The sequence below is a fragment of the Electrona antarctica genome (genome assembly GCF_951216825.1).
Source record: "Electrona antarctica genome assembly, chromosome: 12".
Lineage (NCBI taxonomy): Eukaryota > Metazoa > Chordata > Actinopteri > Myctophiformes > Myctophidae > Electrona > Electrona antarctica.
Genome location: NC_136793.1, coordinates 3,119,042 through 3,133,396, shown reverse-complemented (window position 1 = coordinate 3,133,396; position 14,355 = coordinate 3,119,042). Strand labels below are relative to the sequence as shown.

Here is a 14,355-nt window from a genome sequence, read left to right as displayed (position 1 = left end):
TTAATTATATCACCTATCGGATATCAATATCGGCAAAATTGTCTCATCGGTACTTGTGTTGGTACATCCCTACATCAAATACATAATAATATATCATGAATCATTTACGTAAGCTAAGAACCTAACAGTGGAATATCTATATAATGAAACTATACATGTAAACTATATAGCATGGGTTCCCAAAGTGGGGTCCGGGGACCCCTAGGGGTACTTGAGGGAGTTCCAGGGGTACCTAGCTCAATTAGAGATATAAGTACGTATCTATATGTATCTATATGTATCTATGTATATAAGTATATTTGTACGCTCTCTGAGTTAAATTAACAGTGGTTTTACAATATAAATTGGGGTACCAGAGATAGAATTGCCATTAAATCGGGGGTCCGTAGCATAATGCGTGTGAATTTCGGGGTCCATGCAATGAATATGTTTCGGAATCACTGCTAGAGCCATACAAATCCTCCCTTATCGGGGTCACTGGCATATGTTTTCAAATGGGGGGTCCTTATCGGGGTCACTGGCATATGTTTTCAAATGGGGGGTCCTTATCGGGGTCACTGGCATATGTTTTCAAATGGGGGGTCCTTATCGGGGTCACTGGCATATGTTTTCAAATGGGGGTCCGTGGCCTAATAAATGTTGATTTGGGGGTCCTTGACACGAAAAGGTTTGGGAACCACTGCTTTATAGTACGTTCTATCACTGCTATGTCTATAGACTCTATACATAAAATGCCAAGTTGAGTCTTTGCATTCGCCTGTAAGGTCGTCGAGGCTAGGGGAGGGGCTACGGGCTAAGATGGAGTCTGAAGAGGTGGGTTTTCAGACTACGGCCGAAGAGATTCTATAGAACAAGAGACGAAACTCCCTTTAAGTCCAATAGTAACAACCAGCGCCCATACCTCCGCCATTTTGGAGTGATGACATAACTTCCGGTTACTTTAAAAAAAAACATTAAAAAGTCATGCTGTACAAAACAAAACCCTGTTTTTGTCCTATTCTACTCTCATATATTTATTTATTTTACTCATGTATTTATCATATTAATGAATGGATCAAAGCAGAAATTAAATTAGTAACATATTCATTCAGAATGTCAGGGTGCATGTGTGTGCGTGCATGTGTGCGCATGAATGTGTGCGCGTGCGCGCGACCCGAATTGTCCGGAATTGTCCTTTGAAACCCCTTTAAAAAGCTGCGTCGCTTTGAAGCTTGGAATCTTTGGCCGTCGCCAGCTGTGTGAACGCAGCGGTGGTGGAGCCGCTGGGCGTTGTATCTCTGGCCGTCGCCAGCTGTGTGAACGCAGCGGTGGTGGAGCCGCTGGGCGTTGTATCTCTGGCCGTCGCCTGTGGTGTGAACGCAGCGGTGGTGGAGCCGCTGGGCGTTGTATCTCTGGCCGTCGCCTGTGGTGTGAACGCAGCGGTGGTGGAGCCGCTGGGCGTTGTATCTCTGGCCGTCGCCTGTGGTGTGAACGCAGCGGTGGTGGAGCCGCTGGGCGTTGTATCTCTGGCCGTCGCCTGTGGTGTGAACGCAGCGGTGGTGGAGCCGCTGGGCGTTGTATCTCTGGCCGTCGCCTGTGGTGTGAACGCAGCGGTGGTGGAGCCGCTGGGCGTTGTATCTCTGGCCGTCGCCAGCGGTGTGAACGCAGCAGTGGAGGCTCCACCGCTGCATTGCGTGGTGTTGCTCCTGGAGGACAGAGCAACGGACCTGCTGCTCCGGCTGGCACTAGAAGGCGCGCGGCGGCCGCGGCGCTCCCTCCTCAGCCACGGGACGCGCCTGGCCACCAGGTGGCGGAAGTGGCGCTGGAACTTCTTCCCCACGAAGGTGTAGAACACGGGACTGACGCAGAAGTACAGGTACGCCATGTTGCGCGTGACCTGTTGACAGTGGTGGAAAAAGTACTCAATTGTTTTACTTAAGTAAAAGTACCAATACTGCAATTTAGAACTACTTCGTTACAAGTACAAGTACGGAATTGAAAATGTGTACAAAACCTATTGAAAATAGCAGATCTACAAGCTCACAATGACAAACAAAGCTGCCGTATCTTCCCGGCACCCCGAGATATTTTGAAAGAAATCCCGGCGCTGATTGTGTTTAATATAGTCACAGTTTGGTCACATAGTTTCAGTGGACACTGACCTGCAGGGAATAGCCCAGCGCCTGGACCTCCCGGCAGGTGGTGGCGCTGTCGAGCAGGAGCAGCACTACGTTGTAGGGCGCCCAGCACACGAAGAACAGCAGCACGATGAGCAGGATGAGACGCACCGTCCGCAGCTTGGACACCATCATGGAGGACAGGACCGTGACGGAGATCCTACGATACAAGATACACCGTTAGAGATCCTATGATACAAGATACACCGTTACGGAGATCATATGATACAAGATACACCGTTAGAGATCCTATGATACAAGATACACCGTTACGGAGATCCTACGATACAAGATACACCGTTACGGAGATCCTATGATACAAGATACACCGTTACGGAGATCCTATGATACAAGATACACCGTTAGAGATCCTATGATACAAGATACACCGTTAGAGATCCTATGATACAAGATACACCGTTACGGAGATCCTACGATACAAGATACACCGTTACGGAGATCCTATGATACAAGATACACCGTTACGGAGATCCTATGATACAAGATACACCGTTATAGAGATCCTACGATACAAGATACACCGTTAGAGATCCTATGATACAAGATACACCTTTACAGAGATCCTACAATACAAGATACACCGTTACGGAGATCCTACGATACAAGATACACCTTTAGAGATCCTAAGATACAAGATACACCGTTACGGAGATCCTACGATACAAGATACACCTTTAGAGATCCTATGATACAAGATACACCGTTAGAGATCCTATGATACAAGATACACCGTTACGGAGATCCTATGATACAAGATACACCGTTACGGAGATCCTACGATACAAAATACACCGTTAGAGATCCTATGATACAAGATACACCGTTACGGAGATCCTACGATACAAGATACACCGTTACGGAGATCCTATGATACAAGATACACCGTTAGAGATCCTACGATACAAGATACACCTTTAGAGATCCTACGATACAAGATCCTCCAATAAGCCTCCTCCAATAAGCACATGAATCTATAGCCTCCTCCTCCTATAGCCTCCTCCAATAAGCACATGAATCTATAGCCTCCTCCAATAAGCACATGAATCTATAGCCTCCTCCAATAAGCACATGAATCTATAGCCTCCTTCAATAAGCACATGAATCTATAGCCTCCTCCTCCTATAGCCTCCTCCAATAGGCACATGAATCTATAGCCTCCTCCTCCTATAGCCTCCTCCAATAAGCACATGATCTATAGCCTCCTCCAATAAGCACATGAATCTATAGCCTCCTCCTCCTATAGCCTCCTCCTCCTATAGCCTCCTCCTCCTATAGCCTCCTCCAATAGGCACATGAATCTATAGCCTCCTCCTCGTATAGCCTCCTCCAATAAGCACATGAATCTATAGCCTCCTCCAAACACTGAAACACTGACATTTACAACTTTACACAGTTTTTGGCAGCAAATTTAGATTTTAGTTTTAGTCATAGATAGTCTCTTGAATAGTTTTCATTTAGTTTTAGTCACATTTTAGTCACCTGGAATGTTTGTGTTAGACTTGTTTTAGACGACTAAATATCATAAGATTTGAGTCTAAATCTTTTTAGACTAAATCTGCAGTTGATTTAGTCGACTAAAATGTATTTCGGTGGGCCTTGATGCCGTCGTAATGACTGATTTAACACTTGCTGAAACCTGAAAGTGCGTGCGTGCGTGCGTGCGTGCGTGCGTGCGTGCGTGCGTGCGTGCGTGCGTGCGTGCGTGCGTGCGTACAACCTGACGTAGCAGTACACGATGAGCGCCAGCGGGAACAGGAAGAAGAGTCCCAGCTGCAGGAACTTCCCGGCCGCCCTCAGCGCCGCCAGGTCGACGGCGGGAAGGTCCGCCAGGCGGTCCCCGGGGTGCTCCTCGCAGAACACCTCCCCCATGTGGACGTACGTGGTGTAGAGGATCATGGGACGGACGCACGCCAGGCCGCTGAGCAGCCACACCGCCACGCACGACACCACGGCGTAGCTGCGTCTGCGCAGCCTTACGGGGCGAGACGTGCAGACGGGATGGTTACAGTTATCGGGAAGCACTTATTTTGTGAAAAATAGCAGATCTACAAGCTCACAACGCCTCGCAATGTTTTGCCCCCCACTATTTATTCTTTTCTCATTTATTTTTTTCATCCCACGATTTTGCAACCCATTTTTTCACCCAGTGTCAATTATCTAATCCTGGGAGCTACACTTCCTCTGCCAACGTGGGGAGAGCAACGGACTGACCTCATGCTTCCTTCTATGCATGAGGAGTCCAAGCTGCTTCTTTTGAACGTGACAGGCGGCAGTTTCCCCGGCCGGACGTAGCGTGTGGAAGGAACACGTTATTCCAACCAGTTCCTTTCCCCTCCATCAGGCGCCCCGGCTGGCCAGGGGGAGGCAGTTTAGAGACCAGGGGACACGGGGGGAACATGTGAGGCTACCTACCCTAGGGGACACTGGGAGAACATGTGAGGGTACCTACCCTAGGGGACACGGGGGGAACATGTGAGGGTACCTACCCTAGGGGACACTGGGAGAACATGTGAGGGTACCTACCCTATAGGGGACACGGGGAGAACATGTGAGGGTTCCTACCCTAGGGGACACGGGGAGAACATGTGAGGGTACCTACCCTAGGGGACACGGGGAGAACATTGACCTTGACCTTGCTGACCTTGGTGCCAGGGAGTAGACCACGGCCAGGTGCCGGTCAAAGGTCATCAGTGCCAGGAAGAGCACCGAGCTGTAGAAACCCAGGAAGTAGGCGGAGCTGACCAGCTTGCACATGACCCTATAGGAGCCAATCAGAACAAAACACATGATGACCCTAGCAGCCAATCAAAAACAAAACACATGATGACCCTATCAGCCAATCAGAACAAAGCAGTTGATTTCAGGTTCTGTGGGTCACCCTACCTTCCAAACAGTGTTGATTTCGTCGACTAAAACTAAGACGAAAAATGTTCGTCGACTACCTTTTTTCACTGTTATATAGTGTACTATATAACGTGTTGACAATTTCGTCAACAGATAAAAACTAGACTAAAATGTTAGGAAGGGACAAGAGATCCAGGACAAGAGATCCAGGACAAGAGATCCAGGACAAGAGATCCAGGACAAGAGATCCAGTATAAGTCATTTTACACTTGCTGAAAATAGCAGATCTACAAGCTCACACGTGTCGCAGCACGATACGTTGTGAGCTTGTAGATCAGCTATTTTCAGCAAGTGTAAAATCAGTCATTACGACAGCATCAAGGCCCACCAAAGCACATTTTAGTCGACTAAATCAGGGGTTCTCAACCCGTGGGTCGCGACCCCTCGGGGGGTCGCCAAATTATTTTAGGGGGTCCCCAAATTATTTTCAAAAAAATATATATATATATATTTTTTTTCTTTCACGATTTTTCAAAAATAGCAGACCTACAAGCTCGTAGCGCGCCAATCGGTGGCGCGCTATGAGCTTGTAGATCTGCTATTTTTAAATAGCTAAATTATAACAATGCTTAAAACACCAAAAGGGGTTCCCGCCCAAAATGGTTTAAGGTTATTGTAGCAGTCAATTTATATTGAGGGTCGGGAGGGGGCGGGGCGGGGGTCCCGAGACGTTGCCAAAGCATTTTCGGGGGTCCCCGGCCAAAAACGTTGAGAACCCCTGGACTAAATCACCTGTAGATGTATATTAGTCGACTAAAACTAGACTAACACTAAAACATTCCGGGTGACTAAAATGCGACCAAAACTAAATTAAAACTATTCAAGAGACTAAAACTAAAACTAAAATAAAACTATTGAAGAGACTTAAACTAAAACTAAAATAAAACTATTGAAGAGACTTAAACTAAAATCTACATTTTCTGTCAAAAACAACACTGCTTCCCATCACCCAGGAGGTCATCTGGTGGTCAGTTACCTTCCCATCACCCAGGAGGTCATCTGGTGGTCAGTTACCTTCCCATCACCCAGGAGGTCATCTGGTGGTCAGTTACCTTCCCATCACCCAGGAGGTCATCTGGTGGTCAGTTACCTTCCCATCACCCAGGAGGTCATCTGGTGGTCAGTTACCTTCCCATCACCCAGGAGGTCATCTGGTGGTCAGTTACCTTCCCATCACCCAGGAGGTCATCTGGTGGTCAGTTACCTTCCCATCACCCAGGAGGTCATCTGGTGGTCAGTTACCTTCCCATCAACCAGGAGGTCATCTGGTGGTCAGTTACCTTCCCATCACCCAGGAGGTCATCTGGTGGTCAGTTACCTTCCCATCACCCAGGAGGTCATCTGGTGGTCAGTTACCTTCCCATCACCCAGGAGGTCATCTGGTGGTCAGTTACCTTCCCATCACCCAGGAGGTCATCTGGTGGTCAGTTACCTTCCCATCACCCAGGAGGTCATCTGGTGGTCAGTTACCTTCCCATCAACCAGGAGGTCATCTGGTGGTCAGTTACCTTCCCATCACCCAGGAGGTCATCTGGTGGTCAGTTACCTTCCCATCACCCAGGAGGTCATCTGGTGGTCAGTTACCTTCCCATCACCCAGGAGGTCATCTGGTTGTACAGCGGTCAGTTACAGTGGTCAGTTACCTTCCCATCGCCCAGGAGGTCATCTGGTGGTCAGTTACCATCCCATCACCCAAGAGGTCATCTGGTTGTACAGTGGTCAGTTACAGTGGTCAGTTAGTGGTCAGTTACCTTCCCATCACCTAAGAGGTCATCTGGTTGTACAGCGGTCAGTTACAGTGGTCAGTTACCTTCCCATCGCCCAGGAGGTCATCTGGTGGTCAGTTAGTGGTCAGTTACCTTCCGAACACCCAGGAGGTCATCTGGTGGTACACGGCCCAGAAGGGGAGGCTGGACATGAAGACGAGGTCAGAGACCACCAGGTTGAGCAGGAAGATGTTGGTCACTGTGGTCAGCTTCTCAAACCTGGAGCGTATAGGGGAGAGAGAGAGAGAGAGAGAGAGAGAGAGAGAGAGACAGAGAGAGAGAGAGAGACAGAGACAGAGAGAGAGAGAGAGACAGAGACAGAGACAGAGACAGAGACAGAGACAGAGAGAGAGAGAGAGAGAGAGAGAGAGAGACAGAGAGAGAGAGAGAGACAGAGACAGAGAGAGAGAGAGAGACAGAGACAGAGACAGAGAGAGAGAGTCACCTCCCACATCATAGACCTGTGCCGATCTATAAGCTTGTAGATCAGCTATTTTCGGGGTGCGACCCAGCACTCTTTATCTACTGGACATGTGGAATTCGAAACAAATTTGTTCAGGAGACTTCGGAGAAAAAAAAACCCAATTCTCCTGAATGCTGCCTTCCTTCCGGCATGGCATGGAAAGGAGAGGAGGGCATTTTGCATTTCTTTCACCATGTAGTAAATGCTGCATTCATTGGAGGCCTGGAGAGGGCAGTTGTTTTACAGACGGGTAAAAGGGCAGTTGTTTTACAGACGGGTAAAAGGGCAGTTGTTTTACAGACGGGTAAAAGGGCAGTTGTTTTACAGACGGGTAAAAGGGGCAGTTGTTTTACAGACGGGTAAAAGGGCAGTTGTTTTACAGACGGGTAAAAGGGCAGTTGTTTTACAGACGGGTAAAAGGGCAGTTGTTTTACAGACGGGTAAAAGGGCAGTTGTTTTACAGACGGGTAAAAGGGCAGTTGTTTTACAGACGGGTAAAAGGGCAGTTGTTTTACAGACGGGTAAAAGGGCAGTTGTTTTACAGACGGGTAAAAGGGCAGTTGTTTTACAGACGGGTAAAAGGGCAGTTGTTTTACAGACGGGTAAAAGGGCAGTTGTTTTACAAACGGGTAAAATGGCAGTTGTTTTACAGATGGGTAAAAGGGCAGTTGTTTTACAGACGGGTAAAAGGGCAGTTGTTTTACAGACGGGTAAAAGGGCAGTTGTTTTACAGACGGGTAAAAGGGCAGTTGTTTTACAGACGGGTAAAAGGGCAGTTGTTTTACAAACGGGTAAAATGGCAGTTGTTTTACAGATGGGTAAAAGGGCAGTTGTTTTACAGACGGGTAAAACGGCAGTTTTACAGACGGGTAAAAGGGCAGTTGTTTTACAGACGGGTAAAAGGGCAGTTGTTTTACAGACGGGTAAAAGGGCAGTTTTAAAGACAGGTAAAAGGGCAGTTGTTTTACAGACTGGTAAAAGGGCAGTTGTTTTACAGACGGGTAAAAGGGCAGTTGTTTTACAGACGGGTAAAAGGGCAGTTGTTTTAAAGACGGGTAAAAGGGAAGTTGTTTTACAGACGGGTAAAAGGGCAGTTGTTTTACAGACTGGTAAAAGGGCAGTTGTTTTACAGACGGGTAAAAGGGCAGTTGTTTTACAGACGGGTAAAAGGGCAGTTGTTTTACAGACGGGTAAAAGGGCAGTTGTTTTATAGACGGGTAAAAGGGCAGTTGTTTTACAGACGGGTAAAAGGGCAGTTGTTTTACAGACGGGTAAAAGGGCAGTTGTTTTACAGACGGGTAAAAGGGCAGTTGTTTTACAGACGGGTAAAAGGGCAGTTGTTTTACAGACGGGTAAAAGGGCAGTTGTTTTACAGACGGGTAAAAGGGCAGTTGTTTTACAGACGGGTAAAAGGGCAGGGGGCTGAAGCCCACTTTGATGTCTATGTGTGCACGTCCCGGCCCGTCGGCTGAACCGGCCCACTTGCATAAACCCCCCCCCTGTCATTATGCAATACCCCTTATAGTCATATAGGCCTACCTGTTTAACCCTGCAAGACAGGTCATCACCTGTAGATGATGACCAATCAGAGCTCACCTGTAGATATTGACCAATCAGAGCTCACCTGTAGATGAGGACCAATCAGAGCTCACCTGTAGATGATGACCAATCAGAGCTCACCTGTAGATGATGACCAATCAGAGCTCACCTGTAGATGATGACCAATCAGAGCTCACCTGTAGATGATGACCAATCAGAGCTCACCTGTAGATGATGACCAATCAGAGCTCACCTGTAGATGATGACCAATCAGAGCTCACCTGTAGATGATGACCAATCAGAGCTCACCTGTAGATGATGACCAATCAGAGCTCACCTGTAGATGATGACCAATCAGAGCTCACCTGTAGATGATGACCAATCAGAGCTCACCTGTAGATGATGACCAATCAGAGCTCACCTGTAGATGATGACCAGCACCAGGCCGTTTCCCAGCAGACTGAGGAGGAACATGAGGAAGTAGAGGTGGGAGAGCCGCGCGCCCAGATCGTTGTCCCCCGTCCGGTCACACAGGTACACCTCCTCCTCCTGCTCCAATCACAGATACACCAATCACAACACAGGTACACCTCCTCCTCCTGCTCCAATCACAGATACACCAATCACAACACAGATACACCTCCTCCTCCTGCTCCAATCACAGATACACCAATCACAACACAGGTACACCTCCTCCTCCTGCTCCAATCACAGATACACCAATCACAACACAGGTACACCTCCTCCTCCTGCTCCAATCACAGATACACCAATCACAACACAGGTACACCTCCTCCTCCTGCTCCAATCACAGATACACCAATCACAACACAGGTACACCTCCTCCTCCTCCTCCAATCACAGTTACACCAATCACAACACAGATACACCTCCTCCTCCTGCTCCAATCACAGATACACCAATCACAACACAGGTACACCTCCTCCTCCTCCTCCAATCACAGATACACCAATCACAACACAGATACACCTCCTCCTCCTGCTCCAATCACAGATACACCAATCACAACACAGATACACCTCCTCCTCCTCCTCCAATCACAGATACACCAATCACAACACAGATACACCTCCTCCTCCTCCTCCTGCTCCAATCACAGATACACCAATCACAACACAGATACACCTCCTCCTCCTCCTCCTCCAATCACAGATACACCAATCACAACACAGATACACCTCCTCCTCCTCCTGCTCCAATCACAGAAACACCAATCACAACACAGATACACCTCCTCCTCCTCCTCCAATCACAGAAACACCAATCACAACACAGATACACCTCCTCCTCCTCCTCCTCCAATCACAGATACACCAATCACAACACAGATACACCTCCTCCTCCACGCACGCACGCACGCACACACGCACGCACGCACACACAGCACATTCGTAAAGGTCTCTCTTAGCTCATTTAGAAACAGCACAACCGTAGTGGTCTCTCTTATCTTATTTACAATACAAATAAAGGGTTTCCACATTGTGTCATGAACGGAACAGCCGTAGGGTCTCCCTTACGTCCTCCACGTCGCTGCCGTTGTATTCCGACGTGTCGTAGTCCCAGTACGCTGCCGTCCACGTGGCGTTCATCTCTGACGTCATCGGGATGCACGGCACTTTAAAGATGGAGGGCCGTGACTTTCTTTTCCTTTCCCCTAAAAACATGATCATCAGGTACTTTATAATTAACCCATTTACACCTGAGGATGATTCTACAAAATGTCTTCTAAATCCTGACAGTTTTCTGAAAAAACCCTATGTTTCTGTGTCAGTGGTTCTCAAACTATTTCATGTCAAGGACCCCCAACATTATGTAATTGGCCGCCGACCCACATCTGAAAAGAATGTTTCCCCCCCTAAAGCAAAGACTTGAGTTGAAAACGTTCATATATTCAACGATTTGCGTCACATTTTCACGATTTTTCTAAAATAGCAGACCTACAAGCTCATAGCGCAGCACTCGGTGCCGCGCTATGAGCTTGTAGATCTGCTATTTTTTCCAATAGCTAAAGCATAACATGATGCTTTTAAACACCAAAAGAGGTTCCCTTAATAAACAAAAAACTCAAGTCTGGATGCCAACCTGTTCCAATCAGCATTACAAGATAGGAAACCAAAAGGAAACACAAACACACACAACAATAAGGGACATTGTATTTGTATGTTAGCAGAAATGAAGAGCTTAACTTACCAGAGTCATAAACAACGTGCTTCTGATAATAATAGACCGTTTGACTCACAGTGAGCACAAGAAGATAAATCACACCATCTTTGAGGAAGTACCCGAGGGGTGTGTGTGTGTGTGTGTGTGTGTGTGTGTGTGTGTGTGTGTGTGTGTGTGTGTGTGTGTGTGTGTGTGTGTGTGTGTGTGTGTGTGTGTGCGTGCGTGTGCGTGTGCGTGTGCGTGCGTGTGCGTGTGCGCGCGCGCACGTGTGTGTGCACGCGCGCGTGGTGCGTGCGTGTTTTTCTGACTGATACTGCCCCTAATACGTGAGGTGCCCGTGTGTGTATTTAACACTGATACTGAACACACTCTATAGCAATGATTACTGTCACACTATAGAGCTATTTAACACTGTTACTGAACACACACTCTATAGCAATGCTTACTGTCACAATATAGAGCTATTTAACACTGTTACTGAACACACACTCTATAGCAATGATTACTGTCACAATATAGAGCTATTTAACACTGTTACTGAACACACTCTATAGCAATGATTACTGTCACAATATAGAGCTATTTAACACTGTTACTGAACACACTCTATAGCAATGATTACTGTCACACTATAGAGCTATTTAACACTGTTACTGAACACACACTCTATAGCAATGATTACTGTCACAATATAGAGCTATTTAACACTGTTACTGAACACACTCTATAGCAATGATTACTGTCACAATATAGAGCTATTTAACGCTGTTACTGAACACACTCTATAGCAATGATTACTGTCACAATATAGAGCTATTTAACACTGTTACTGAACACACACTATAGCAATGATTACTGTCACACTATAGAGCTATTTAACACTGTTACTGAACACACTCCAGGCCACCATTGGACAGGTTAAGAACATTGTGTCTGACCCCTCCCATGTACTGACCCCTCCCATGTACTGACCCCTCCCATGTACTGACCCCTCCCATGTACTGACCCCTCCCATGTACTGACCCCTCCCATGTACTGACCCCTCCCATGTACTGACCCCTCCCATGTACTGACCCCTCCCAGGTACTGACCCCTCCCAGGTACTGACCCCTCCCATGTACTGACCCCTCCCATGTACTGACCCCTCCCATGTACTGACCCCTCCCATGTACTGACCCCTCCCATGTACTGACCCCTCCCATGTACTGACCCCTCCCATGTACTGACCCCTCCCATGTACTGACCCCTCCCATGTACTGACCCCTCCCAGGTAGGAGGTACGAGGTCCATGAGTGACAAGTATAACAGGTACAAGCATTCCTTTGTCCGTCTGTCAATCACACTCCTTAACAGAGTCCTTGCAGAGGGCAGACAGGGTAGGGGTCGAAGGTTAACAGAGTCCTTGCAGAGGGCAGACAGGGTAGGGGTCGAAGGTTAACAGAGTCCTTGCAGAGGGCAGACAGGGTAGGGGTCGAAGGTTAACAGAGTCCTTGCAGAGGGCAGACAGGGTAGGGGTCGAAGGTTAACAGAGTCCTTGCAGAGGGCAGACAGGGTAGGGGTCGAAGGTTAACAGAGTCCTTGCAGAGGGCAGACAGGGTAGGGGTCGAAGGTTAACAGAGTCCTTGCAGAGGGCAGACAGGGTAGGGGTCGAAGGTTAACAGAGTCCTTGCAGAGGGCAGACAGGGTAGGGGTCGAAGGTTAACAGAGTCCTTGCAGAGGGCAGACAGGGTAGGGGTCGAAGGTTAACAGAGTCCTTGCAGAGGGCAGACAGGGTAGGGGTCGAAGGTTAACAGAGTCCTTGCAGAGGGCAGACAGGGTAGGGGTCGAAGGTTAACAGAGTCCTTGCAGAGGGCAGACAGGGTAGGGGTCGAAGGTTAACAGAGTCCTTGCAGAGGGCAGACAGGGTAGGGGTCGAAGGTTAACAGAGTCCTTGCAGAGGGCAGACAGGGTAGGGGTCGAAGGTTAACAGAGTCCTTGCAGAGGGCAGACAGGGTAGGGGTCGAAGGTTAACAGAGTCCTTGCAGAGGGCAGACAGGGTAGGGGTCGAAGGTTAACAGAGTCCTTGCAGAGGGCAGACAGGGTAGGGGTCGAAGGTTAACAGAGTCCTTGCAGAGGGCAGACAGGGTAGGGGTCGAAGGTTAACAGAGTCCTTGCAGAGGGCAGACAGGGTAGGGGTCGAAGGTTAACAGAGTCCTTGCAGAGGGCAGACAGGGTAGGGGTCGAAGGTTAACAGAGTCCTTGCAGAGGGCAGACAGGGTAGGGGTCCAAGGTTAACAGAGTCCTTGCAGAGGGCAGACAGGGTAGGGGTCGAAGGTTAACAGAGTCCTTGCAGAGGGCAGACAGGGTAGGGGTCGAAGGTTAACAGAGTCCTTGCAGAGGGCAGACAGGGTAGGGGTCGAAGGTTAACAGAGTCCTTGCAGAGGGCAGACAGGGTAGGGGTCGAAGGTTATGAGGTGATGTTCTTCCTCTTTTGCACTAGGTATGTTGGTGTGTGGTTTTTTTATGTTGTACGGGTCACCGTGTGCCTTTGTTGTCTTGTATATTCGTATCGTATCGTATCGTACTGTACTGTACTGTACTGTACTGTACTGTACTGTACTGTATTGTATTGTATTGTACTGTACTGTACTGTACTGTACTGTACTGTACTGTACTGTACTGTACTGTACTGTACTGTACTGTACTGTACTGTACTGTACTGTACTGTACTGTACTGTACTGTACTGTACTGTACTGTACTGTACTGTACTGTACTGTACTGTACTGTACTGTACTGTACTGTACTGTACTGTACTGTACTGTATTGTATTGTACTGTACTGTACTGTACTGTACTGTATTGTATTGTACTGTACTGTACTGTACTGTATTGTACTGTACTGTACTGTACTGTACTGTACTGTACTGTACTGTACTGTATTGTACTGTATTGTATTGTATTGTATTGTATTGTACTGTACTGTACTGTACTGTACTGTATTGTATTGTACTGTACTGTACTGTACTGTACTGTACTGTATTGTACTGTATTGTATTGTATTGTATTGTATTGTATTGTATTGTATTGTATTGTACTGTATTGTATTGTACTGTACTGTACTGTATTGTATTGTATTGTATTGTATTGTACTGTATTGTATTGTACTGTACTGTACTGTATTGTATTGTATTGTATTGTACTGTACTGTACTGTACTGTACTGTACTGTACTGTATTGTATCTGTATGCTGCAGGGCGGGTCCTTGGGGTCCAAGACAAATTTCTCCTTCGGGAGACAAACATAAAGAAACCTTGAACCTTGAACACTGTAGTCTATATACTAT

The 14,355-nt window shown here is 47.5% G+C and overlaps 1 protein-coding gene across 1 annotated transcript; it reads right to left on the bottom strand.

Moving 5' to 3' along the window:
* Nucleotides 1-1,186: 1,186 nt before the first annotated feature.
* Nucleotides 1,187-10,471, bottom strand: LOC306933692 (C-C chemokine receptor type 3-like; the record flags this gene model as incomplete). The annotated part of the gene is made up of 7 exons (XM_079516002.1): nucleotides 1,187-1,876; nucleotides 2,142-2,316; nucleotides 3,892-4,149; nucleotides 4,819-4,935; nucleotides 6,941-7,066; nucleotides 9,271-9,398; nucleotides 10,388-10,471. The coding sequence occupies 7 exons, from the start codon at nucleotides 10,469-10,471 to the stop codon at nucleotides 1,187-1,189; spliced, it is 1,578 nt and encodes a 525-aa protein (XP_079372128.1).
* Nucleotides 10,472-14,355: the final 3,884 nt, after the last annotated feature.